The 24,553-nt window shown below is 43.5% G+C and overlaps 1 protein-coding gene across 2 annotated transcripts in view; it reads right to left on the bottom strand.

Moving 5' to 3' along the window:
- Positions 1 to 24,553, bottom strand: part of LRRC1 (leucine rich repeat containing 1) — a 517,165-nt gene that overhangs the window by 91,092 nt on the left and 401,520 nt on the right. For both annotated transcript variants that reach the window (XM_086926433.1, XM_086926434.1), the window contains exon 9: positions 16,429 to 16,547. In XM_086926433.1, the coding sequence (XP_086782559.1) occupies positions 16,429 to 16,547 (119 nt within the window). The remainder of the gene's footprint in view (positions 1 to 16,428; positions 16,548 to 24,553) is intronic.

The following is a 24,553-nucleotide window of genomic DNA, read 5'->3' as shown; positions in this document are numbered from 1 at the left end:
GTTTTGGTCTCAAATATCACATAATGTTCCTTATGGTCCCTAGCACTGAAGGGAAGTACCTTGTGTGCGGAAGTGCTCCATGTGAAATGGGAAAGATACCCAAACTCGCAGTTAGGTTAGCCAGTTGTTGCATTATCCAATGGTGTGTGCTATAGTCGGTGGTAGAAAAATTCGAATGGCAAGGACAGATCAATGGATTAAGAGGACTACTTGAAAGCCTAATCATTTCACACGATACATAAAATGTATATAATCAAAAGCTTAAACACGGCTAGATGCTTCTCTGTTATACAAAAGTTAAACCGTGAATGAAGTTCTCTTTTAAACCACAAGATGGCAGTTGGCACCAATACATAAGAATTAGCCTCACAAGCGAAGAGTCGTGGGTGTCCATAGTAAATACAGAAAGTGGTAGTGTCTAAAGGAAAAGGGATAAATAAATTAATAAAATACATTTTTATTGAAGAAGGCAATGCACCTGGTGTTATCAAGACCGCAATAACTAATATTCGTTGGATTCTTTTAAGCAGTGTGCGATGTCCATGAATGGGAACGAGAGCAAACTGTGGAAAAGACAGCGCCTTGTACAAGGAAGTGATACATTTTACTGTATCAAGGTTAGCAACACTAATTTGCTTGAAATATATTTGGATATGACTTTGAGGCTCGAGAAGACTCTAGGTGATATACAAATGAAAGGGACAAGAAGTTCAAGAAATGGTCTAAAATGTCTAAGAAGTACGTTTGAAAGGTCAAAACGATCTAGAATGCAAGAGCTAGATTCCGTGAATATGCTCAAAGGAGGTTATTCAGCCATTTAAACAGTCGAACTCGAACAGACACTGTATGTGTATCTGAATGTGGCCACCTCGCCGCCCAGAGAGACTGGAATGGGTTACCACAGGCCTGGTGGCAAACTATAGGAAAGAAATTAGGTGGGAAGATATTAAAATACTCCAGTAACTAGGTGGTGGGGAAAATAGGGATGATTAAAACTAATAATGCACATTTAAGGTTTATGAGAGTAGAGAAACTAATAGAGAAAAGAAAGAAGAAAAGGAAAAATAATCAATTTTAAAAAATGATGGGAGAGCGGTACGAAACATCTTAACTTCACTGATGATGAAGGGACCAGAGCAACAACAGTGGCTTGTGGGGATGCAGAAACATTGGCAGCAAGTTGTGTCTGCAAGGAAGTGTTTCACTCTTTCATAGGTTTATCAGCAGGTGATAGAGGCTGTGCTACCACGGACCAAATCCCTGTTGTGAACAGCTTACGGGCAGACCAGACAAAAATGAAGGGAAAGACAAAAACTAAAAGGTCATTATGCGGGTCGAAATTAGGGGTGGGCGGAACTAGCAGAATTTAACTCAGCCGAGTTATATGAAAACTCTCTGAGATTCGGCAGAGTTCTGCCAACGGGCTGAAATAGGCACGTCGTACTGCTCGCTCTGTATTTAGTGTCAGTAGTGCGTTCGGTGCAGAAAAATCAGTGCAAACTGCACCATGCAGTGTGCGCAGGTACTCGGCTTGATTTTGCTGCCATTAGTCTATTTTCTACTCAAACAGCACCTTCTCACCGCGAAATGTTGCGACCTTCCGCGTTAGAAAAACCTCACTGGATGTTTTCCTACCAACGGGAAATCGCACCAGGGGACACCAAATCTTTCTCGCCAACTTACCATTTTGGAGCTGCGTGCAAGCAAAAATTCCACCACGCAGCAATTGGTGGAATCTGACCAGAACTCCATGTTACAAGAGTAACACCAAAATTCGACTAATTCCGTGGGTGGAACGGAATGTTCTGCGCACTTCTTGTCGAAAACCAGGACCATTACCAGATATAACATGGATCATCTGGGCTGGCCATGGCTCGAGAGCTGTAGAAGTCGTAGACATGTTAGTACTAAATGGCAGTGGCACAGTAGTTAATTTGTAAAACAGTAAGTGCCAAGGCCCTTGTAAGGAGGCCACTGCAGCTAGCACCATCCATTGCCCCTGCTGCCAAGGATACTACCAATACAGCTATTAACCATCCCACTCCTACAAGTGTGACCATCCAGACTATTCTATTCCTCCAAAGCAATAAGAATGGCTAGAGCGGCATGCTTTAGTCCTTTTTAATGTAAATTAAACTAACAAACCACTGTTATGTTCATTCCCAAATTACAAAAACAGTACCACTATGTGGCAAGCGGTCATAAGTTAACAATTAAGTGCAGGTGCTGAGCACTAGAAACCACTAGCTCAAATTAAGCATTGCAGTGACGCAACAAAAATTCATGTGGTCCCTCCTGCGAGAATGTGAAGCTGGGCCTCTGAGCCTCCCATATCTTGCCTCTATTCATTGGTCTAGGCTAAATGGGAGCCCCTGCCCCCTTAAGGGTTGAGGGACCCCTGAAGAATTGGGTAGTCTTGTGCTACACCCCTGGCAAGAGCGAGTCTCTGCCATCGGAACCAATAGGGGTGGTCGGACCTTTAGAAAGTGACACCTGTTTAGGTTTGTGAGTGTTTCCTCTCCGTGATACCTCACAATCGAAACATTATGGTTTATTGAGACAGGAAAGGAGAATGCCCTGGTTACTTAGCAGGTTAATCTGCATTACTCCGAGTCCTGGTCTTCCCGGATACAGTCCTCACGCATGATACTTCTCCTTTCTGGCAGAACCAATTCCCTGGGTGAAACTCAAAAAGGTCCCTCAAATTGGCCCTGATACCCATTAGCCACCACAAAAGGGAGGAACAAACGAAGCACTTCCTGTAGCATACCATGCCAAAAGACACAAGAAAACAGGAAATAGGCAACTGCCATGCCTGGGTGGGAGGGCGGGACTCAGGACTGCATCCAGGAAGACCAAGACGAGGAGTAATGAAGATTATCTGGGTAAGTCACTGGGGCATTACCTCCTTGTCCTTCTTCCTGGATGCAGTCCTCATGCATGATATAGTACCAAAGCAAACCTCTGACTATTTCCAGACACAAATGCAGGAAAAAAGACGCCAGTGAAAGACCAAGGATGCAAAACCAAACCAACGTTTTAATAAAACATACAAAAAACAATGGAGCTTAAGGCACAAAAGGAGCATTATCACCCTCCACGAAAGACAGGACATGATCCCCAAAGTGGGAAAAAAACAAACCCCCAATTGAAATGAGAGTGGGAAAGAAAAATGTGATGGGAAATCCAAGTAGCTGCAGCACACCCATACACTGCAATGAGGACCTTCAACCGTGCAGATTGTAGATTGATTCTTTATTGTTCATTTAATTAAAATCATCACAATATACTACATTTTCCATACGTGGAGAAGATCGGAAAAAAATTAGTTTTAAATTCATTATCGCCATGCACACTCCAACTGGGGTAACTAGGTTTGCTAAAAAGTGTAAAACCGTAAAAGCAATAGTCCGAACTAGAAATAAAGTGAGGTAAGGATGGCAACTATGTCTGGGAACCCAGTTTACACATCCTTTAGATGGACCCTTTGCCCAATAAATTAATGTTCATTTACAAAGCTAAAAAACCTTTATGTCAGCTTCCCCAGCATTGGTTAGGACTAAACATGTAAGGCTCCGGGCTTCTCGTACCCAGCGCAGGGGTAGGTGTGAAGTGTTTGTCCTACTACGGACAGGGCACCTATGACTGAGGTGCTCTTCACCAAGAAAAACGTAGAAGCCAGCGCTTCCCACTAGTATGGTTTCACTAGAAGTAGCAGGACTACATGCTCGCCTCTGTTTTCAGTGGTAGGTAGGAAATTTCCCCCCACCACATCGTGTGGAGAGCTACGTTTAGGTCATGAAGAAATTCACTGTACCACTCTGAACACTCAGCATGAAACATGTCGACCGCGAACAGAGTAGAGCATTGCTCCCCTGGGCCATAGTGCCAGGGAGCAGCCTCTCTATCCATTTTTTAACAAGGTGGATTACAACGTTATTAAACTTGCATGGTGGACTATCTAACCTTTTTTAATACACCACCCATCTGCATCCACACACTCCCCTAGGGCCCTCATATCCACGGCACCATACGGCAGGAACAAAAGATCTCCGCTAAAGAGCCCCTCTATGGTTGCGCATCGGGTATTGCACAGCCAACCCGACGAGGAGCAAACCCATATTATGAAGCATGACACCTAGCTTGCTGGGTGTGTGAGGGCTCTAGTTCCAACAGGGAGGATTCCCCTTCAGTGTGCCTCCACCCACTTTTTGGTTCATCCTTCCCCCTCCTTTTATATTCCTCTACTGGGGAACTGCGTACCCTCTTTTGTTTATTAACATTTAAAGCAACATGTTTTTCCTTGTTTTGGTGCCGGGTACATGGGTTAACTTGTCTGACATGCTTGTTTAGTCCACTAGTCTTGATTGTTTTTGTTCCCTTCTGTGCCTGGGATTTGCATTGAGAGAAATGTGAGGCAGGACTCTGATTATGTTGTGGGCACAGGACTGTTATTTTGCTTTGTGAGCTGTTTGGTCATGGTCACTCAAGCTTGGTGGCCAACTTATTGCAGCTTGTGCTTTAATGGTATGTGTCAGTGTAGCCCAAATTGCTTCTTTGAATTTCCCTAATCAGTCCACAATTTGTGCTATGTTGGCGGAGAAGCACCAGTACGAGACTTCTATGCAGTGTCTAAAGCTGTGAGACCGGCAAATTGGGAGTACCAGGCAGTGCTGCTCTTTTGTCATCTTTAGGCAGCAGCACAGCAAGTGAAGCCTAGATTCACGTTGGTCTCTACATAGATGACCAGCGGTTGAGTTATCTTGCCGAGACCAGGATGTGTTGAAGTCCAAGATGGGCAGTGCAAGAAGTCTCATGTAGGTGATTCTTTTCTGGGCCAGGGCTGTCAAGGCTTGCTCAAAGTATGGTTGAGGTTTATCCAGGATATAAGAGGCATCCAGTGTAGAAAGATTGGGTTGGCAGTGTAAACTTTCCAGGTCCCTTTCGAATTATATTTTCTCAACTTGTGCGTTCAATGTCTTTTTCCAGGCTGTGGCCGGCATATCCTGGTTATGTAGATTTTTATCTTCTATTTCAAGTAGACTTGTAGCCGCTGCCAACAGTACCTGCCATGGGGAACCAGACTCTTCAAAAATTGTTTTAATTGAAGCTTTCTCTTAGATCCTTTGGCCAAGCTCTTGCTGTGGTCCCCCGATTTAAGCTTAGTCGAGCTGGGGGCCGATCTTTTCGAGTGAGAGCGGCGGCGATTTGGAATTCTCTCCCTGTAGAGATCCGTCTGTTGGAGGATCTCTTGCTGTTCCGTAAGGCCATTAAAACTTTCTTATTTTAATGTTGTCCTGTAGCTTTGCCCCTTTTTTAACCCTCTGCATTTGGCGGTGCTCTGTTCTACCTTGTCGTGCGCCGGGACGCTCCTTTGCTGGAGCATCTGTGCGCATTATAAGTGCCCATAGCATAGCATAGCATAGCATAGCTTTCAGTGAGGGTGCTGAGGCATGCAAAGTACTAATGTAGTACTTTATTATGTCCCCTGAGCAAATAATATCCGGCGGGCGAGTCCCAGCTCCAGTCTCACTCTGGCCCTCCTGGCCTGTCGGGGGAGAGTTAGAACCTTCTTGTAAGCAGAAATTTGGGGATGCATAAGGAACTTGTTGAATGTGCCAGGAAATACTAGATGACCGTAATTAAGAGAGGGAACAAGTTTTGCTCACACACCTCACACCTCCAAGCGGAAGCCTCCCTGCGTCAAACAACCTTGCACTGGCAGGGGAGAAGACGACCCAGACACCTGGTAAGCCCTCACAATGGCAGATTTAATCCAGTGGGAAATGGAGACCGTAGAAGGACGAGAACCCTTATTTGAAAGACCAAAACTGACATAGGGAATCAGCCCTCCGAAAAGAAGAAGAAAGCTCCAAATAAATGGACAAAGCCCGACGAAAACCAGAGGGACAATGTCCTCAGAACAAAGAGAACAAGAAGGAATCTTAGGAAGGAATGCCGGTCATGGTCGAAGAACATCCTTTTCCGGAAAGAAAAGGATAAACTGAGAAAACAGATACCGAGATCAAAGCACCAATCTCTCCCACCCGGAACACAAAGCAACCAAAATCACCACCTTCTCCGTCAAAAGGAGGATCAGTCAGCCCCTGGAGCACATGGGGCAAATCACAGGGAGGAACCGGAGAATGGGAAACCGGTCGCTGCAAGGGACAACATCAGAGAGATCATCCCCATGAAAGGCCCGAATGGCCGACCCCTCTGCTCTAAGGGTAGAAACGGCCAAACCCAAATTGAAGCCATCTGCAAGCAATCTAAAATCCGCACAGGACAAGAGGAGGAAACCAACCCTCTAGAATGACACCACTTATCAAAGTGACCCCAATGGCGACTGTATGACTTGCGAGTGAACGGCTTGTGGGACAACTGGATGGAGGTGGCGGCAGCCTCAGAACGACCCAGATCCAACCACTCTGCAGCCGGACCCCCAGATTGAGACGCTACAGGGAAGAAGGCTCCAGAATGTGAGGAGTTAGAGGAGAGGGAAACAAAGGAAACAGCCAGGGTGGGCCCACTGACAATTGAAGAAGCAGAGGTAACCAAGGCCACTTTGACTACCCCGGCGCCACCAGAAGAATCAAAGCATGGCCGGAGATCACCTTCTGCAACACCCTGGAATCAAGGGGAACAGTGGAAAACAATACAGGAGACCCCCCGGGCAAGCGAATCGAAAAGACACTCGTGGCCCAGGCCTTCAGAGGCGGAATCAAGGAGCAGAAGAGGGGATGAAGGGCATTGTCCTCGGTGGCAAACAGGTCCAGCCAGGGGGACCTGAACCTCAGACATACATCCCGAAAGACCATGGGGGAGAGACACAGACGACGGAAACTGCCGACTGAGCTAGTACGCACGCCCATTCTCCTGCTCCGGAAGATAGACTACAGTCAGATAAAGAAGATTCTGCTCCACCCATAACCCCACCTCCCTGGCCAGGAAAAGAGGGTAGGCACCATCTCCCCTAGATGACAAACATAAGACCTTGCGACCAAATTGTCCGTCTGGAAACATGCCCCGACCCCTGATGAAATTGAGGAAATGAAACTGCTGCACTGCTCCTTCCAGTTGGAAGAATGGAGAGACTACACCCTGCTCCACAACCCCAGAGCAGAAAGAACGCGTCAGGACTGATTCACACCCAAACCACTGGCATTGGTGGAGATGATCACTGGATGTGGAACACGCAACGGATGACCCTTGTTGAGGTTGGACGGGTTCAAACAGCACTGCAGGTCCCTTGCAACCCACTGAGTAACAGGAATCCGGGCCTTAAAAACCTGAGACATCGGTTTCCTGTGCTGCAGAACATGATGTTCCTGATCAGCCGATGGACAAGTGGCAGGGAGACTCAAGTTTTCCCGAACATGCTGTAAACGATTCGCCATCTCAGGACTTTTAACATACAGCCCCCGCTGACACTCCTCAGGATCCACCAGCTCTTGCCTGGGAAGTTTATTTTATTTATTTATTTTGAAAGTTTTATATAGCGCGAACAAGATCTTTGCAGATATCAGAGCGCTTTACATAGGAAGGGGTACGAACAGGAGAGTGAATAACAATTGGGGTGGGGAAGGTACATGGGGGAGCAAAATCAACAGATACATCAATAATGATAACAGCACAAATAAGTGTGAGCAAAACAATCAGGTAAGTCAATAACACAAGTCATACAAATATGCAAAGGGTTCGAACCAGTAGTACAGATCGGTGCAGAGTCTTTAAATATAAGCCCCAGTAGCAATTCAAGTGTATTTAGCCATGAGGATAGCTATTACTTCTCTCTTAAAAAGTGTGGTAGAGGAGATGAGCCTGGTTTCAGGAGGGAGTGAGTTCCAAATCCTGGGTGCCATTCCTGAGAAGGAGCGTTTATACGTTTTTTCCTTGCGGAATCTTCGGGGCTTTAGCAAAAGATTGTCTGTGCCTCTAGTGTTTCTGGAGCCGCCAGAAATCGTCAGCTTCTGAGTGAGGTATCCAGGTGATCTCAGGTGGACAGCCTTGTGCGTCATGCAAGCGATTTTCAGATGTATTCTGGCTTCAAAATGCAGCCAGTTCAGGGATTTCGAGTCAGGGGAAATGTGTGAGTGTTTTTTTGACCCAGTGAGGAGTCTCGCTGCGGCGTTTAAGGAAGCTCTTAGGGGTGCCGTAGTAGTTAGGGGGAGACCGCAAAGGGCGATGCTGCCGTATTCTATTCGAGGGATGACTAGTGCTTGTACCGCAGCTTGGAAGTCTTTTGTTGGAAGGAAGGGTTTAAGTTTCCTTAAGGTATTGATTTGGTAGTTCGCTCCCTTAGTTGCTTTGCTGATGTGTTCCTGCATGTGGAGATTGGTGTCAAGTGTTATCCCTAAAGATTTTGCTGAAGCCACGATGATGGGTTGAACATTGAGTGCCGTTAGGTGTTTAAGCCAACTTTGAGTGGTAGATATCTTCGCGGGAGGTGAGATCAAAAGGAACTCTGTTTTTAGCGCATTGAGTTTGAGATGATTAACGGCCAGCCAGGATTGGGTGCTTCTGATCATTGAATTCAAGAGCATAATGTCTTTGGGTGATTGTAATTTGAGATATAGTTGGGTGTCATCAGCATACATGTGGAAGTGTACATTGGATGCTTGTAGCAAGGTGGTGAGAGGTTCCATAACTAGGTTGAACAAAGTTGGGGATAGGGAGGATCCTTGTGGGACGCCTAACGATACAGGTATTGGCGAGGACATCAAGTTGTTACTCTTGAATTTCTGCGTCCTGTTGTGTAGAAAGGAAGTGAACCACTTGAGCACAGTTCCAGATAGACCCATTCTTGTGTTTAATAGTTCGAGTAGATTCTCATGTTTGACGGTGTCGAATGCAGAAGAGAGATCAAGAAGGATGAGGAGGCAGGTATCGTTTTGATCTAGGATTTGAAGGGCGTCCTCAATTATGTGAGTCATAGCAGTTTCTGTACTGTGATCTGCTCGGAAGCGTGATTGATGAGGATTGAGGAGATCAAACTGATTAATGTGTTTAGTCAATTGTATCTGCACGCATTTTTCCAACAGTTTGGCGAGAGTCGGAATATTGGTAATGGGACGGTAATTGTTTAGATCAGAGGGGTCGGCTGTAGGTTTCTTTAGTAAAGGTGTGACTTGTTCAACTTTGAGGCAGTCGGGGATGATCCCTTGTTCAAGTGAGCTGTTAATAATTTTGGTCCAGAGTGGGAGGAGCACCGGGGTAAGGTTTTTGACAGCGTTAGCAGGAAGGGGGTCAGTGAGGTGATTGGATGGTTTCAAAGTGCTGAGCAGTCTGCCAATTTCTTCTTCCGAGTAGGTGACAAAGGATGACCATGTAGCATTGTTTTTTGGTTCGGTGGGTGCTATGCAGAGGGATTTGGAGTAAAGGCTTGCGTCAATGAGGAGATCGCTCTTTATGTTGTCAGTTTTTTGGATAAAGAAAGAGGCGAACACTTCACAGGAGTGTGCTTCGCACATAGTGCTGAGTGGTTGAGGTTGTTCCTTAGATTGTGTTCTGATTAGCTCAAACAGTTTTCTCGGGCGGTTTTTTGCTTGGTCGATGAAGAAGTCTGATTTTGAGCGTTTTATTTTCCTGAAGTAGGCATTTCTCTTTTTCTTCAGGGTTTTTAGGTGCAGTGCAGAGGGCGCTGATCTCCAGGTGCGCTCTGCCATTCGCATGGCTCGTCTATCGTCATTGAGACTGCCGTCATACCATGGATTGGAAATTTTTGCGGAGGCTCTTTTTAGTTGCATAGGTGCAGCTTAATTAATTATAGAGGTCATAGCGTTGAGATAGTGGTCAGTCAAGGATTGGACGTCCGTAACGCCGGTAGGAGGAAGTAGGAGGTTGCAGCTGTTGGGGGGTAGAGAGTTTGAGATGAGTTTTTTCAGGTCTCTTTTCCAGACTTTGGGCTTGGAGGATTGAACCGGGTTAAATTTAACTTTTTCATTGATGAAGAATGTGACAATATGATGATCTGACCAGTCACAGGGTTGGATAGATTCGAGTTGGATAGCGTCCTCTTTAGAGATGATAAGGTCGAGGATAGAGCCTTTCTCGTGGGTCGGGCTGTTGCATATTTGTGTGAGATCAAGGGCGTTGAGGACATTTTTAAGACTATTTACCACCGCGTCATTGTGATCGTTCCAGTGGAGGTTGAAGTCACCAAGGTATATTTGGGTGAGCTGTTGTCCAGAATTGGTTGAGATCATATCCATGATTTGTTGGGAGAAGGTAGGGTTGTCCCCGGGTGGGTGATAAATGCCGTGAAGAGAGCAAATCGGTTTGCCCTCACTGATTATGTTGAGGCAGATGTATTCACAGGAAGTTGGGGAGGGTAGGGAAGGGGAGGTTACTTTCAGGACAGAGAGGTTGCTCCTGTATATACATGCGATTCCACCACCTCTTTGACCAGACCTGTCAAGTCTAGAGATGTGGTAGTTGGGGGGAACCAGAATGTCCATTATAGGTGTAGAAGATTCAGTTAGCCAGGTTTCAGTCATGATGATTAGGTCAAGGTCCAGTGTTAAGATGAGATCAGCGATTGCGGATGAGTGTCTAGAGGCCGATCTGCAATTGAGGAGGGTGCATTTGTGACGTGGTGTGTCGAGGGTTCTAGAGAGAGGGGGACTTTTCTCAGGTTACTGGGGATGGAGATTCTGTTGTTCAGTGTGGGGGGTCTAAGGGGATTTGCGTGTATCGTAGGAATGGCGAGGAGAGTGTTGGGTGTGTTGTTATGGGGAGCTGGGTCGTAGGAGCGGAGGAGGACGAGTTTGTCGAGGCCCGAGAGAAGTTTAGGCAGAGTCTGCCCCTCCCGGGCCTTAAAAGCCACTTCAACTGCAGCTTTATTAGAGTGTTGCAGGGACAGCAAAGAGGGCTGCACCGAAGGACCAGCTACCTCCTCATCAAGCTCTATAGTATGGCAGCACCAAACAGCCAAACCTCACAAAAGGCACAAGCCAAAACAGGCTAAATATAGCTGCCCTATTACCTAAGGTCACAAGGAAAACGCCGATAAAGGACTACCAGGGGGAGGAGCCAGTCCCATATAATCACCATGCGTCAAGCAAAGCAAAAACACCTGACAAACCACTGCACCATCCTCGGTCAAAAAGACAGCTCTGCGAGTCCTGGCAAGAGCACAATAAGCCCGCTAAAGCAGGGCACCAAAAGTAGAAGAACATGTTAGCCCAGCCTGCTAACTGCAGAGCGCTATGGGCAAAGAACAAGAAAGCCTCAGTGTCCCGGCCCCACCTGCTAAAGCAGAGCACCCAGGGCCTGGCACATATGAAGATTGTGAAGACCCAAAAGCCCTGTTAAACAGGACCCAATGGGGAGGCAAAACATGCCACACCTAAGCGCGAGTGTGAAATGCAGAAACAAAACCCTGCTCGCTAAAGCAGATCAAAGAAAAAAAACAGATCAAATTCTTACTAAGGCCAACAGAATAGCGTAAGTCTATGGAACATCTTTTCCAGAAAGAAAAAAACAGGAAGTGCTTTATTTGTTCCTCCCTTTTGTGGTGACTGTTGGGTGAAGGGGCCAACTTGGGGGAACATTTTGAGCTTCAGCTAGGCAATTGCTTCTGCCAGAAAGGAGAAGTATCATGTGTGAGAACTGCATCCAGGAAGACAGACAAGGAGGTAATGCCAGTGCATAGTTGATGGTAGACAAGAGCATAACACCAGTGAATAGTTCATGAGAACACCACTGCCCGTTTACAGCAGACAAGAGACATGTCACCTTTCACCTTTTTCCTCAGTGATGTTTAAAGTGTAACGGGTATGCTCAGAGTGCCACCGAATTCTAGCTGTGCCTCACCGATGAGGCCCAATAACAATGAAACTGGTCTTGGTTTGCATTTTCTTCCATTCAGAGGGGATGTGCCCTGGCAGTTCCCATTGGCGGAAGAGCTAGCATGATCTGCAGAGAGTTACTCTGTCTAGAATAGCATACTGAGCAAAAACACTACAAACTGGAATGTGGTCCAGGGTAATTACCGTGATGGGAATAAATCAAGCATTTGTTCCAAAACTTTATTTAACTCAGTGCTTGGTTCATGTCAGACGAGAGGACAATGGCACTGAACTGAAGAAAGGAAAGGAACTGAACCATGGCCAGAAACATTAAGTGAAGGAGGGGACAATGTTCAATAACAAATAAATAGTCTTGGAAAAGAAGCGGAAGAGTGAAAGCTTTGTGCAACCAATTCACTCTTGGCTTTCATGAGGGGGACAGAGTAGCCCAGGTGAAAATGTGTGTGAAAAACAGAAGCAATTGCCAGTATATGAAAGACAGCAGAATAGAGCGAACCCCACACATCCCTTAATTTATATATGTGTGTGTGTGTATATATATATATATATATATATATATATATATATATATATATATATATATATATATATATATATATATATATATATATATATATATATTCACTGAAAAAAACATAGGTTTCACACCAGTTATAGTTAGATGGAAATTTTACTGACATAAAACCATTGAAATTCCCACGTTATAGTTAGTTGGACTCACTAGAACTTGCGCGCCTGCAATGCACTGCTGATGACGTCACATATTACATCACTCATGACATGGTCAGTGACATCACTCATGACATCACCGATGACACCATCCTTGTGACAGAGTGACAGACCTCCTTTCAGTGTAATGTAACCCTTGAAACACATTCAAAAATAGAAACTAACATTTCTTTAAAAAGAAGATACCCATACCAGTTAGAACAATCAATTCAGTAATTCCACCATCTATATACACATCCACTCATTCACCAACAGTTCTATATAGTCACTCATAAATATACTCACTCATCATATGTAGTGATTCACCTATACATCCTGTTACACACCGACAGTCATCCAAAAGTTACTCACACACATACTCACACATGCAAGTAAACTATTGAACATCCATTTATTTGAATATACAGCTATACACACACTACCACCTTACTTCTAAGGAAACTTACACATACTTACTCTCTTAAACAATCACTTATAGAAACACATACTTATTTAAACAGGAACTCTTACAATCTCTCACTCTCACAAATACTCACTTATATACATCAATACTCACATGTACTAGATTAAAACATATGTAGTTACTGATAAAGACACTAGTGAGACAGTCATTCACTCACTAACACACACATATACACACTCATCCACCCATACAGTCCTGCACATATGCGGTCTTCAAAACACATACAAACAGTGAGTCAGTCATTGGTGCATCTATGTGCTAAGTAATACCCCCACCAAACCATACGGACACTCATACTGATACTAAAAAAAACATCTAATAACCCATACACACACATGTAGCTACTCACCAACCCAGGCAGCAACTTATACACAAAGTGAAACACTGATACATATATTTAAATATTTAAACATTACTCGCTAATATATGTATTCACTAAGATACACTTAATAAGCCACTTAACCAATCAATTTTTTTTTAAAAAAAACATCCATTTAGACACTTATTTAAACATTTATTCTTCCATCGACCTTTACATATACATATATAAAACATTTATTTTTCAGAAAGACACACATTCACTGGATGGTGTCATCAGTGATGTCACTGACCATGTCATGAGTGATGTAATATGTGACGTCATCAGCAGTGCATTGCAGGCGCGCAAGTTATAGTGAGTCCAACTAACTATAACGTGGGAATTTCAATGGTTTTATGTCAGTAAAATTTCCAGCTAACTATAACTGGTGTCAAACCTATGGTTTTTTCAGTGAATTTCATAGGTTTTTTTAAATGCTAATTCCGAACTATAACTGGTGCGAAACCAATGTTTTTTTCAGTGAATATATATATATATATTAGTGAAGATGAAGACATCTAGGTGGTATGTTTTTCTCTGTGGTAGTATGAAATTGGTTTGTATTTGAATGACCAATAATACTTGTATTTACAGGACTGACCTCTTCCCCCTTTCACCTGGCTACATATAATCCAGCGTATTAGAGGGTATTTTTTATTTCAACAGAATTTGAGGCTTGGACTTATTCCTCGTTTTGCACTATGAGATACCTATATTAATTTGAGAATGGAGCAATGGCTTCATATATCTGAGATCACGCAGTCACTTTGACTAGAATAACAGGCAGATATTTGAAATATGTTACTGCCACTTTGTATAGATCTCAACCTATTAGTTGGTTGTAGGTCATGACTTGTAAGATTTTGGATTGTGATAAAACGACTCATTCGGGCACTAGACAGAGAGAAATACTGATCAAACCATGCAAATATGGAAATCTGTAAATGTGTACATTGAGAGCTATGTTGGGGGCTGTTTCACCTTTACTAGAATCACCCTATTGAGTGATATACTGCATGATATACCGCACTTATCAGTGTATGCGCCAGTCTTGTGTTCAAGTTTAACCACTTCATAATGGCCGCCAGTTTCACTATGATTTGACAATGGTATGAATTGTTGCAGTTCATTACTTTTAAGATTTTTGATTGTGATATAACGACTCATTCGGGCATATATATATACACAGACTTTTTTATTTATTTTTTTAAACAAGAGGACTACCTGCATATCCATTTTAGAGGTTTGAAATCCCTCACCTCACACCTAAGGAGAGAAAACAAACACCAAAGAACCCCAATTGCTCATCATCACTACAACGTTAGGGAAACAAAGAAGTCTAAGATATCGGTGATCTCATACAAAAGGCTGCTGTGACCACACAGGCTAAATAATACATATGGCTAAACACTGGAGTTATTTCCTGCCTGGCTGTCATAACAAAACAAGTGCCACCCACAGGATTACAAACAAACACAGTAAGCATCCTGTGTTGGCAGCTAGATATGGAAAAGTTATTCCATCAGACAAGAATCCCAGACCCTCTAAATACATTCACATATTACTGAGGATATGTATGCATTTCCTTTTTGTAAAATCTGCTGTATGCATCTATTTTATGGTACAATTTAATACATGTGCCTATGCTAACCTGTTCCATAGGCAAATGCATGTCACAGCAACCTCTAATGAGATTTCTAAACAACTGGTAAGACTTCGAGGTGTTGTTTTCAATACATCACATATAGGAATTTTAATACACAAACGTATGACACAAATAGTCTCAAGCAGAAGCAAGAGCCCAGCAATTTCGTTCGTAATACTTTTTCTTTTGGGAAGTTCCGCAGGTGTCACAGAAAAGCATTGCTTCAACGTGACTTGTGCCTGGACTGAAAATGATCAATAGCGCATGGGGAGCTTTACAAAATCCACTCGCGTTGTGACATGATGGTTCTTACTTAGTTAATGGCCTGGGCTGCTTTTCTACAGGCTTGCTATGTCCAAGGGCCTCGGCAAATGCATTCATATCTAACATTTTTTAAGCGTTAAGAGATTTACATTTTAGTGTTAATAGTTATTTTTAAGTGGGTGAAAAGTTGGCAATAAATTAAGCTTGCTGTATGGGGGATGAGAGTCTATGGGCTTCAGCTCTGTAAAGTAATTTCCGTTTTATTTCTAGATTTTCTTCAGAGTAGGACTCTCGCTTTATACAAATAAAAGGGAACGGTAAAACAAACTATATCAGACGTGCTTTAAAATGACCCTGTAATCTCACTGTAGCCAAAATATTTTTTCCTTCTGATGAAGTGAACCAGGTAACCGTGGAAAGGTAATTCGCATTTGAGATGGAACAGATAAAGCTTGGCTAATTTTTGGGGAAGAATGTGTGTGGGGAAAGATGCAATGCATAGAGCGCTCCCACCAACATTTCTGAATCGGATGTAAACATGTGTCTGTGATAACCATAATATAGACATTATTTTCACAGTTCTCATCTGCTTGGAAAAAAACAAGAAATACAAGATATATTGAAAACGATTGTAAAACATGATTGATTCGTACTGACCAATTTCATATTGAGCTGGATCGAATAATAAAATCCAGTGGTTTTTAGAATGAAGAACAAATATGTAGATAATTCCAATAAATGCGTTATGAGTAAATTTGACTGCGCAGATGTCCTGGAAACCTGAGTGGATTTTACTCTTGCGAAGATTAAAGGGTTCAGCTCTACTGTGAATCCCAATACTGGCCGGTAGGAGAGCTCTGCATGCCCCCTCTGCAGTGCCTCCTTCCACATCCAGCAATGGCGGACATACGGGTAATCACTGTGACCTCAAAAGGTCACTGCGTGAATCCCATATAAATCCATAACCAGCTCCACATTTCTGTCAATACAATTTATGTGCAAATGACTATCAGTTAATTAAACGAGGCGGAAACAAATGTCATCGTATGTTTGGGGACACCCGCGCAGCAGAAAGACAGCAAGCGAGGATACAGTAAAACACAAGGAACAGAGCGCCAGGGAACACACAGGGAACGCCAGCAGCGCGCACACTCACCAGGAGCTGGTTTTCTGTAAGAATCAGCTCTGATAAACTCTCACACTCTCCCACAGCTTCCGTCAACTGCATGAGGCGATTCTGGTCCACCTTTAAGATTGACAGCTTCCTTAACTTTCCTGTGGAAAGAACGTCAGTTAGCTGCAGCATTTATTCGAAACCATGGCAGCCCTAAAACAATGAAATAGTTTATTTAAATAAAAAAACTGTCACATTAAAATACAAATATATAATGAAAAGATAAATTTAAAAAAACGGCAGATTAAAACCGATGTTACAGTAAACCAATATTCTGTTTTAGCATTGGGAATAAAGCACCATAATCTACGTTGCTTTTTCTGCAGAGCTAGGTAGGCCTAAGGTGGCGGGCGTGGAAGGGGTCATGATTGCGAAGGAAATAAAGGTATAAGAAGTGTCGAATCAGAAAACTTGCAAGAATAACCTGAGCAAGAAGAACGATAATCTTAAAACAACCACCAAGGTTGCTATAGGTGAGAGAAATCACAGCAGTTTAAAGGGAGGAGAAAAACAAAATATATTTTGCTACAGGTTTTGAATGCATACAACACAGGACTTCAGTCGGAAAACTCGTATGGACATGTAAGAAATAAATGCAGGCCAAAAAGTGGTTATTTGAAAAGAAGTTATAAATCAAGATTTACATATCAAAGTATGTACATTTTTCTGTACTCAGGTGGTACAACAATGGAAAATCCACCAGGTAGAAAGCTTTTCCGCATTCCTAAGTATAAGAAAGGTGAGGGATAGTGGGTGTGTCACAGACAGTTGTGGGAGCTACCCTTTCCTTCAATTAATTATGTGACTTCTTCACATGGAAAATGTTTTCTATGTTGAGAAAAGAAGGGGGAAAGCAACAACGCCTGTCTACCTTAACCCCATACCTCGAATGTTTTTTTTTTTTCCAAGTGTAGAATTATTTTTTCTATTAAAGAGTGCAGTTGAAAGTGGCAGCAGTCACGGGCTACGCCTAAACATTCAGAATACGTTTTGTGCGCAAAGGAGGAAGGCCACGCTAAATAATGCTGCAGGGACACCAGCAGACTGAGGGCTTCTGGAGTGCCCAATGAAAGCTCGCTGTGATGAATCAATAAGCGCTTTGTAGAACCTTGGTCCATGGTAAGGAACTGAGACCCAATGACCTCCAGAGTTTGTGGCGAGCTTGTGAACTTTGCCCCACACCATATGCCTGCATATGACAATAGGAGCCATCATCTACGCAACTCTCCAAAAACAGCAAAGCACAAAAAGGACCTATATGACTGAAATCTGCTTCAATGTGCCCGAGGTACGTTGGGTTCTATCCTCTAGAAACATGAAATGATTTGACAGTGCCGGCGATTTACAGGGAGCAGGGATAATACAGTAATTTAGTGTCAACACCTTGTATGAAGCATAACCTTTCTTGACCAAGATGTGAAGCGGAGGTCCTTGTGGAATCTCTGCTTAATGGGAAGCCCGTAGAGGGCAGAGCACCCATTCTATGGGTTTTTTCCTAGAGAAATTGATTCTGGAGACCCTGAAACATAGGGGTCCTTATGAGGCACTCACCATTGAGTAATGCCCTAGAGCTTGGGTACCAATCCGAATTTCTGGAGGCCCCTCCACAGGCAATTATCACTCACTTTCTGAATTACTGAGAAAAATAACACTTCACAGAGGGCATGAAATGGGGCAGCTGCACAGTATGAATACTCGGACATCTGACTGTACCTGGATCATTGCAACACAAGGAGATGGACAGAGCGCTGAAACTTTTCAGACACTCACCCTCAGTCACAGATCTGGGTTGAATCCATCATCATTCTTAAGCTCCCTTCACCACCCAAGTTCAGACCCAGCCATATTCAAATCAGTCTTGACCCTGTGCATCATGGGAAAAGTCCAGCCCGAACTGCCAATGGACATGACCTCAACGCTTACCCTTCTGCTGGGAGATATGATGACTCAAGAGAAGGCTATGATGCATGCAGACAAAAGAGAAGTGATGGGCAAAGTTTGGTCGTTAGCTATGGTTTACCCATCAAGGCAGCTTGTTGGTAATAAAGAAGATTACCACAATACCGGAGTATTTCCTGATTTTTGGATCCCAATGCGGTTGAAATGCCACTACACTTCTTTTGGTTCCTGTTGGACCATAGTGGGTGCGGTGCTAGCGCTTGTGGGACTGCTCTTGTAGCGGGAGAGCCCCTGAAGACCTCGGGATACTGTGTTTTGTGCTACGGTTATTTGTTCTTTATGGTTGGATTTGGGTTGGGATTAGGGAGAGGCATTATGGGTCTAGGACTGTCCAGGTAGGTACTATTATTTCATCTTCTCTTCTTACTGTTGGCTGAAGGTTTTAGTGAATATAAAGACGTGAAATCCTTTGGATGGATTTCATGGTCTGTATCCAGAATGGGAGTTTCAGGTTTTAGTGGTTTGCTCTTGACTGAAAAGGGAGTGCGTTAGGCTAGACCGATGGACTTTTGATTACAGCGAGAACTCAGGAATACTGGCGACTGCCATGGTAAATTTACGGCTAGGTAAAAGGGGTCCACTGCAAAGGTTGTTAACATCGGCACCACATAAGCAAATTGCCTGGAATGTGTAAGGTCTGAATAATTATTCCAAACGGCACAGAGTTCTTTAAATTCTAAGACGACAAAGAGTGGTAAGAGTACTTCAAGGAAAGAATCTGAATGTCATGTAGCACACCCACTTAATAGGAAGACAGAAGGCTCTCTATATTCCACCTGCCACTACTTTTCTAGAGGAGGAGCTTTTGGATTAACAGTAGTGGGCCATTTAACGAGTCAACAGTGGTCCAGGAAGGGAGGTCCACTATGGTTTATGAACTTGAATGGGAGGGAACAAAAACATTACTTACCTGAAACAATTAGTTTGCAACTTGCAGTGCTGTAAATTGTCATACTCTGCACATTCCTGCCATCTACTGCTGGGAACGGATATAGGAAGTTGTTTGTCTTCAAAGAAAGTGTTGTTGTTTCTAGTTGTACTTTGACCGCCCCTCCCCCGCCCACCCAAAAAAAACAAAAGCCCACAATGCACCAGGAAATGAGCTGCATCTCAAATTCTGTTTACCCATACAAGTGAGAGTAAGCATGCAAAGCACTGCCAAGCAAGACCCGTCTATGTACACTGGCGACCAGTTGTACTTTGTAAAAGAAAAGAAGAAGAGTTGCTATAGGGGATGAGAGAGAGAAAGGGAGAGGGGAGAGAGGGGAGAGAGATAGAGAAAGAGAGAGAGAGAGAGAGAGAAAGAGCGAGAAAGAGAGAAAGAGAGAAAGAGAAAGAGAAAGAAAGAGAAAGAGAAAGAGAAGGAGAGAGACACTTTTCAAATAATGAATTCCTCAAACATTCTACTATGAGCTCATATCAGGCAAGTTTGGGACAGCACATACGAATCGACAGCACCACAAGCGGCACATCAATTGTTGCAGGTTAGTAACGTTTTTGTTTGCTGCATGTAGTGCTGTAGATCACATGCTCGGCACAGACTAAAAAACAGTTCCCCTGTTCCTAAAGCTGTGGTTAGCAAGCTATTGCAGAGTGCCAGGCCTGAATATCCATTAAATAGTGCTTGGTAAAAGTGTGAATGCTGGACCATGTTGCAGCTTCACAAATGTCAGCAGTTCGGAGTTTACCAAGAAAATACACAGTGGGTCCTTCTTGAGAGTAGAATGGACTCTCAGCTTTGGCATAACAGAATTGTCAATCTAGCAATGCCAAATTTGGAACTTTATTTCCTCAAGTGAGACTTACCAAATGCTACAAAAGTTATTTAATTTTTCTGACTGGTTTAGGTATGTCCATGCAATACAGACGAGCTCTTTTAAGACTTAAAGTGTATAAAGCCCTTTCTACAGCAGTTCGTGGTTTCAGAAAGGTCAACGATTTGGTCGGCATGGATTGGAGAGACAACCTTAGGCAAAAAGGGAGGGTTAGTTCGAAGGAGTACCCTGTCATGACCCCAGACGTCAGAACCAGTCTGAGTTTGTCTTATGTAAGAAGGAGCACAACTTCAAACGTAAGCAGGCTAGCTTGTGTTCTTGAGTCAGATTTGGGGAACTATGCTGTGGTGTCTCTCAGTAGAGAGAAGGCATTTCATTCTATTAGTTGGTATTTTTTGTTTGAGGTGTTGGAGGTGTAACTTTAGCCCAGTTTTACTGGCTGGGAGAAGCTGGTATATTTTAATGTCAGGGAGGGAGTAAAAATAATGAGTGATAGTTGGCTGGCAGCTGGTAAGGGTTACCTGGAAGGGTTGCCCCTTATCTCCACTGGCTGGAGTACAGAGGTAGGAAATGTGTAATTTGAGCATCTGAATTGGCATGGTTATCATGTAGTGTCCTTATCTACATAGAACTCCAAACTTGATCAGTTGTGTGGAGGAGTTTGTGGGAATATTGGGCCTTAAAAGCAACTGTTTTAAAACCGGTTTGCCTCCCTCTGCGTGCATTAGCCTGAGGAGGGAAGCATAGATTACGGGACCTTGTTGTGTTGTGGCAACCTACTTGTCTGAAATTACTGGGGATCCTAGTAAAATACCCTAATATCTAGGACGTAACATTAAATTTGGACTAAATAATGGATCTATGGGGTCCTTGTCCACTCTGGTCATAGCCTTTGGTGCGCATAATTGCATCTGTTAAAATTATGGTGTTCCCTCATTGTCTATAGGTATTTTAGGGTATGGCATGTCATGTGCCATTCTTTCTATTTAAGGAACTGGCTTGCACAATGTCCTCTCATTTGTGGGCTGGCACTCGCATCGGGTAGAACTATCTACTCTTAAATCTCCATAGTATCGGAATGGCGTGGTTTTGATGGAGAATTCTCACTTGGTGACTCAGCTATAGCAGCTGCCGAAGTGGCAGGATGTTTCTCTTAATAGGGACCACTAAGTAATAGCTGTGGAGGGGTGTTGCTGGACATCTGTTGTCTATCACCTCATTGGGTGGGGGCAGGTGTCTGGTCTGGGACAGAATGGTTAAGATACCAATAATGTACTCCTAGGGTGGACATTTGAGGTATTCAGAAGATTTTGCCTCTGAGAAACATGAAGGGTATCGTACAATGAATAGGTTGTTGTACGTTGTTGTAAATGGTTTTGTTATCATTTTTTACTTTTGATGAATTGGAAGCTTGTTTTGGTGTTTAACAGGGTATATTTCTGACATATTCTCAGTTGGGTAGGGCTGTAAATTTTACTTTACAGGCACTGTGTAGAGATCACCCAGAACTAGGTGTGGGCGAAGTTGCTTTTTTCCCCATTCGAAGTAAGTGGATACAAAACAACTGGAAACGTAGCTGGTTCTGCATCTACCCATGGCAGACTGGAAAATGGGAGGAATACAGGAGAAATAGAAAGAAAAACAATAACTCCTCAATATGGACATTGTGAAATCCAAGGACAGATGATTTCTTCTGCTGCCTGGTACTGTCAGTGGACCGCAATTATAATTAACAACTTAATGTCAAAAACATTTGATTTTTTTGCTGATTTTTTGTAGCGCAAAATTGACCCGAAGGAATCAGAGCGCTTTACATGAGCACCAGTTACGTTACACAAGTACACATTCATTTTTGGGTAGGCACGGGGAGATTAAGTGTTTTTCCAAGAATTACAGGAAGCTGTGCAAACGTCGAGGTTCAAACTTGGTTCCCCAGCTCCAAAGTCGGCAGCTCTGGCCGTAAGGTCACAACCAGGGCTCGAGTAGGGGTACTACGAGGGTGGACGGCGTCCCCCCACTTATTTTACGGGGAGGATGCCGTCCCCCTGCCAAACTGCTGAACTTCACTCTTTGGCCTCTCTGGGACGAGTAGTGAGGAGCTCGCAGCATGCTGTTCACATCGAAGCGGTGAGCATCTAAGGGGTGAGCGAGGGGAGACAATGAGCCCGATGGTGCAAGCCACCTTTCGTGACGTCACTTCCTGTTGAGACATCACCTCCGGTGACAGCGTCCCCCCACTTCTTTTTTTAGGACTTGTGCCCTGGTCACAACCTCTCCCCTACATTAATTTAATTACAATGACCAAACCCTGACAGTGCTCTTCAAGAGCCTCCTGGCATGGGAACATTAGTATAGGAGGACCATGCAGTCAGACACGCCAGACAGACTTCGCTGCTGTGAAAGTATCTTTGAAGGCGCCTGTGAGTGACTGGGCAATGTAGTTACCGTAATGCTAGACGCATTAAGGAAAATAGACTGCCCGGCTCACCCACACAGAAGTGGATCAAGTCCAATTACACTCCATGGGTGGAAAAAGAAAGTTCATATTGTGCACTTCACTTTCCAAATGGGAATTTCGCTCATCACAACAAAGAACCAGAATTGTTCCTACATGCTTGGTGGGAGGGAGATCTTGCAACTCAGTTATCTGATTCAGAGTGACAAAAAGTATCCTCGAACACTGAACCAGTAACCAAAAAAGAAAGATTTATTTATACACACACAACAGATTTCTTCATAAGGCTTATCTTACTCCAGTTGTGTTAAAAAAGATTTATACTCCCGATCTGATAGTGCCCTAGGTACGAGTCTAGGAACACGGATTTCCATATTTGATTGGGATGCGTACTTTAGTGGGCGTGTTCTGGAGCAGGGGTTTTCACTCATTTGTGAGAAGCAGGTGAAAGGAAGATTGAGGTGACAATTCAAGCATTGTGTGTTAAGACTAAAGCCAAGACCTAAAGGAGAAAATGGGATATATTAAGTTTGAAAATGTAATTGTTATTTGTAAGAGGAGGAATTGCCACACATTGGTTGAGGAATGGCGTACCTCTTTTGAAAAAAAAAGTGACGATTTGCAAGAGTTGACATTAAGGGAAGAATTACTTGTGGCAAGACAAAGAATGCATCAGAACAGGACTGAAGATCTAAGAGATTGGAGAGGTACATAACTGAGAGAGCGCAAACTGAACAAAATGCATGAGTTCACCAGAAGTACAAGTCGGTCGCACAACCATAATAGAAGTGCTTGTAAGTGTTGAAAATACATTCACCTATACTTAGACTTGTGTAGTTAACATAGAAATTTTATATAGAAGTGGGACTGACGCAGAAATGTGTGGAAAATATTTAGTCTTATTAGACGTGATTAATCAGGATCCATGTTATGTGGCTGCTAACGGAGAAATGTCATGCTGCAAAGCATAGAAGGGAACAGGCCTCATGGCCAGGGCAGAGAGGATTGGAAATGTACACTTACACATGACATGGATTGCACTATGTTATTTAGTAATTCTGTTTATTCGTTAGATTTATATTCCATAGAAGTGTTTCTCATAATTAAAGAATAAGGTGTTAACATGTTATTTTAATTCTCGAAAGGATTTGAAGAGAATAGAACCTCTGCGAGAATTGTTGTAGGCCTGAAGAGAGAAAAAGGTTTTTCTGATTTGCACGTGCTGGTACATGTCGAGTTGTGTCGAGAAATAAGTTGCAAACTTCTGTTAGAAGTCTATGAGAATTGGGATCCAAGTTGCGGATGTCTGTCTGCAGGTGCGAGGGGGGTTCCAATTAAAAGTTTGATGAATAGAGCTCTGTTCGAGGAGACTGGTACAGACATGGAGGAGGATTCAGGAATGTTTCGGGGGTATCAGCGAGCTGGAGAAGAAGCCTGGGAAGCAAGGTCAACGCTAAACACAAGGCCCAAAGGAAGATCATCATGGAAAAAGCCAGAACCGACACCACGTGAGGGGCGTCTCTTGAGGGGCGTTTCAACTGTAATTGTGATTTTGTATTAGGGACAGCACCCCTGGGTGGAGTTAGAGCAGATGCCTGAGGACCTTTCAGAGAGCGGATGGGTAGGCAGAGAGGGGTCATGACTGGAGATCATAGGTTTTCACCTAAGACTAAGAGTGGGTGAACTTCTTAGGAAGTCATTCACAGCTGACACCTTTGATAGGTTGGGATTTTGTTAAGTAGGGATACCATCCAGTACAGAGTAGGGACAGCCTAACCTGATACCTTCCTTCCTTTGTAAATGACGGATGGATTACAATTTGTGTCTATTCTTGCAACTCTGATGATTCTGGAATTAGTTTTAGTGATATTCTTTGGTCGCCTAAGAGCTTTTAGAGAACACATGTTTGTATTAGTGC

The sequence above is a fragment of the Lissotriton vulgaris genome, chromosome 6 (assembly GCF_964263255.1).
Source record: "Lissotriton vulgaris chromosome 6, aLisVul1.2, whole genome shotgun sequence".
Taxonomy (NCBI): Eukaryota; Metazoa; Chordata; class Amphibia; order Caudata; family Salamandridae; genus Lissotriton; species Lissotriton vulgaris.
Note: the sequence above shows the minus strand (reverse complement) of the source record. Positions and strands in the feature narration are given on the sequence as shown.